The sequence below is a fragment of the Orycteropus afer genome, unplaced genomic scaffold (assembly GCF_000298275.1).
Source record: "Orycteropus afer afer isolate SDZICR_OR568_19922 unplaced genomic scaffold, OryAfe1.0 scaffold00007, whole genome shotgun sequence".
Taxonomy (NCBI): domain Eukaryota; kingdom Metazoa; phylum Chordata; class Mammalia; order Tubulidentata; family Orycteropodidae; genus Orycteropus; species Orycteropus afer.
Genome location: NW_006921594.1, coordinates 16,374,140 through 16,378,098, shown reverse-complemented (window position 1 = coordinate 16,378,098; position 3,959 = coordinate 16,374,140). Strand labels below are relative to the sequence as shown.

General features: G+C 34.3%; 1 protein-coding gene across 1 annotated transcript in view; it reads right to left on the bottom strand.

The window, feature by feature from the left end:
• The window catches only part of ORC5 (origin recognition complex subunit 5), a 101,383-nt gene that overhangs the window by 80,163 nt on the left and 17,261 nt on the right, over positions 1-3,959 (bottom strand). Inside the window, exons 4-5 of the mRNA XM_007944529.2 lie at positions 2,273-2,347; positions 505-616 (exon numbers count right to left, since the gene is read on the bottom strand). Of these exons, the coding sequence (XP_007942720.2) occupies positions 505-616; positions 2,273-2,347 (187 nt within the window). The remainder of the gene's footprint in view (positions 1-504; positions 617-2,272; positions 2,348-3,959) is intronic.

Sequence of the window (3,959 nt, the reverse complement as noted above, 5' to 3'; positions counted from 1 at the left end):
ATACAACCCAAATTAAAAAAAAAACACACACACAAGATCTGGTAATTGGCACTATAAGAGTTACAGCAATGAAAAATAAAATGTACAAAATAAAAAGATATTTTCCACATGGTACTCAACCCTTACATGGTAAATAAAGATTCAAACACAATTTTAATATACTTTACCAGACTATTGTGATTCTTATTTATATGTATGTCTTCCCTATAATATACAGATCTTATTGTATTGACTGAAAAATATAAATATATACTATTAACACAACTACGTAAAAATTTCTTAATGAAAATATTTTAATTATAAATAGAGAATAACCACTCATACTTACAAAATGAAACCTCTACAAGTACAGAAACATAATCAACATTTTATTTGAGACTGGCTACAAACCTTAACAGATCAAGACATCAAAGTATTAGGATCTGAACAAGCTAACTTAATCTATCAAATAACAAAAACTATTTTACTGAACATCACTTGCCAAAACAATGTTTTAAAATTTACCTATGCTATAATCAGGAAAATACAAAACAAATGGCTCAAAGCATCCTGTATTTGGACGAAACTTTTCCCAAACAATTTCACTGAGAAAGATAACAGTCACATTTCTCTCAGTCTGTAAAAGAAAGAAAAATAAAAGTAACTTTGCACCTAAAAATCTTAAAACATTTGTATTTTTCTTTCAAAGAAATACAGCAAAGATCCAACATATAAAAATGTATTTGCATATTAGTATGCCATATTTAGAAAACCTAATCAAGGAGCTTATCCATTTGCAAATTTTTGTACATAATTACTGAGGATTTCCATAAGACTTGTAGGTTAATAGGCATTTCAGTTACCAATGAATGTAGGACAGTCACACAAGGACTTAAAGAAATTAAGAAACACATCTGCCTAAATAATTAAGGTAGACCTTTTAGGGAAATTTTTAAAGCATAAACTTTCAATCAATAAATAAACAAAAAAAGCTTAACTTAGCATCTCTCGTCATTAAAATGGCTACTGCAACTCAAGAGAATGAGAAATACAATTTGAAGAAAAATAGACATGCAGTATTTTTACACAAATTAACTAAAAATGATGTTGAATATATATGAAAAACACAAACAACTATGAATATTAGTTTCTAAAATACCAATGTTAAGTAAAACAGATATCCCAGAAAGAATATCTTGTGAAGCCTATTGAGAAATGAGTATTGTTGTTGTTGTTATTTGCCGTCGAGTCGGCCCCGACTCATAGCGACCCCTCCTTGGGTTTCCGAGGCAGTATCACTACAGAAGTAATGGGAGATAGCCACAACTATTTTGAGTTTGGTATTCCTATACTACCTTGTAGGATATAGTGGCTGAAGCATTTGGCTGCTAACAAAATGGTCAGCAGTTCAAACTGTCAATGAGGCAGTTGGCTTCCATGATTTTAGCCTTGGAAATCCTATGAGTCAGTTCTACACTCTTCTAATGGGTCACTATGAGTCAGAATGGACTCAACAATAGTGAGGTGGATTTTTTTTTTTTTTTTAATACTACCTTGTGTCAGGGAAGACTGAATCTCTCACCAATTATCTTTGGCCCAACTACTCTAACCCGTTTTTGCCATGATGTTGTTTGTCTTTCACTCGACACATATAGGTATTAGTTCTACCCTTGTTCTTTTCTTATTCAGTCACGACAACTACAGAAATATTAAACTTGGAAAAGCCTTGGGCTGCAAATTCTGCCACGTGAACTAAAGAAGCAAAGAGAGAAGGCAGACCTTAATCCCAGAAATAACAATGATATATGGAGAATCTGAGAAGCCATCTGCTTCTAGCTGCACCTCTGCCTCAAGGTCTCATTTTATTTATGCCACTGGATTCCTTGAAAAGCCTCCCACATTCCTACCATAATTTTTTTTGCTCCTCTCGATTTCTTTTTTTGTAGGAAACTGGGTAAATACAAGTAATGTAAGTAAGAGGATGAAATAAGTACAAGTACAGAAAAATAACTCTACAGAAGATTCTCAGTAATGATAGCTTAATCTTGAAAACAATATCCATAAAATTCATCAGATTATAAAGATTAACAAAACACTAGTAACAAGGAAAAGTTTTAAAAACTGTTAATATTCAAGGTTCTTTGGTGAATCAGTGAAAATGTACACAAAGTTTAAAGAAACAATTGGTGTAAAGAAGATAAATCATTTCATATGTACACCAAGAAAGTAGAACATTTTAAAAATGAAACATTTACTTAGGTCCCTTACTTCTATTCTCATCTGGATTACTTACCAATTCTTGTAACCTAAGAAATCCAGGCAAAAGATTTGCTTCCATATCTCTTAGATACTCTGCTTTATCTAGAACCTTAAAAAAAGAAATGCAATGTCAAAATTTACAAAAGCTCTTTACAAAACATTTACACAATAAACCATACAATTTAAAACCTGAACTTTCTGTATTATAAAGAAAAATTGCTTATGAATTAATTTTTAATTTTTACATTTGTAGAAAGGCATTTCAAATAGGTCAAGTAAATAAATTGGGGGAAAACAATTCTACTTGCTGCATGTCTTAACACAAATTTCCAACAACAAATGAGTCACAGCCACATTAAAGAGGCACTATATATTTATAGGTATACCACCAAAAAGATTATGGCTTAAGATCCCCTATGATCAAATATAAGTATAAAAGAACAACAGCCATCTTTTATTCTACTGGATAAAAAATAAATGTCTAACATGTACTAAAAAATATAGGCTGCCTCAAGAAAAGAGAGACAGAATAAAATTCTGAATTCTTCACAGACATACCTAATAGTTCAGAGCATTAGGGGCTGCAAAATCATAAACTTCTATCATAATTTCTATCATAATTTCTACACTGATTGATTGGCAGGAATTTTTCTAAAAAGAACTTTCCCTCATTTGGTTACTAGAAATAAGAGTTCACAGGGACAAGGGTGATAAATGTATGATACCTTCCCTTTATATATCAATTTTTAGAGTAACAATCATTACTGTTCAGTATCCTGTGGCTGCTATAACAACTTACCACAAACTTGGTATCTTTAAACAACATAAATCTATTCTCTCTCAGTTTTGAAGGCCAACATCCAAAATCAGTTTTACTAGACTAAAATCAAGGTGTCATCAGGGACACACACCCTTGGAGGCTCTGCGGAAGAATCTGTTCGTCTCTTCCAACTTCTGGTGGCTGCTTGCAGTCCCTGGCTTACAGCCAGCTGTATCATTCCAATCTTCAGGGCTAGAATTTTCAAATCTTTCCCTTCCCTCTAGTACCAACACCTGCCCTTTTGTGCATGATTTTGTCAAATCTCCCTCTGCATTTCTCTTATAAAGACACCTATGAATGATTTATAGCCTATCGGATAACACAAGTAAATCTCTCCATCTCAAAATCTTTAACTTAATCACATCTGCAAAGACCTTTTTTCTAAACAAGACAAATACACAGGCTCCGGGGATTAGGACCTGGTATCATCAGGGCCATTATCCAGCCTACTACAGTGGCCTGGTTAAGTAAACTCTCAATGTAGAGACTTCACAGGTACCATCAAGTCACCTCTGACCCATAGAGACCCTACATACAACAGAATGAAACAGGGCCCGGTCATGTGCCTGCCTCTCAATCCCTGCTATACCTCAGCCTATTGTTGTAGCCACTGTGTCAATCCATCTCGTTGAGGAACTTCCCCTTTGTCACTGACCTTCTACTTTACCAAGTATGTTATATCATTCTCCAGGCAATCGTCCCTTCTGACAACATAACCAAAGGAGGGGAGACGAAGTCTGGCTACTCTCGCTTACAAGAAGCATTCTAGTTGTACTTCTTCCAGGATAGATTAGTTCGCTCTTCTGGCTTGTTGTTATTATGTGCCGTCGAGTCAGACCCAACTCATAGTGACCCCTCCTTGGGTTTCCGAGGTGGTATCACTACGGAAGTAGATTGCCCA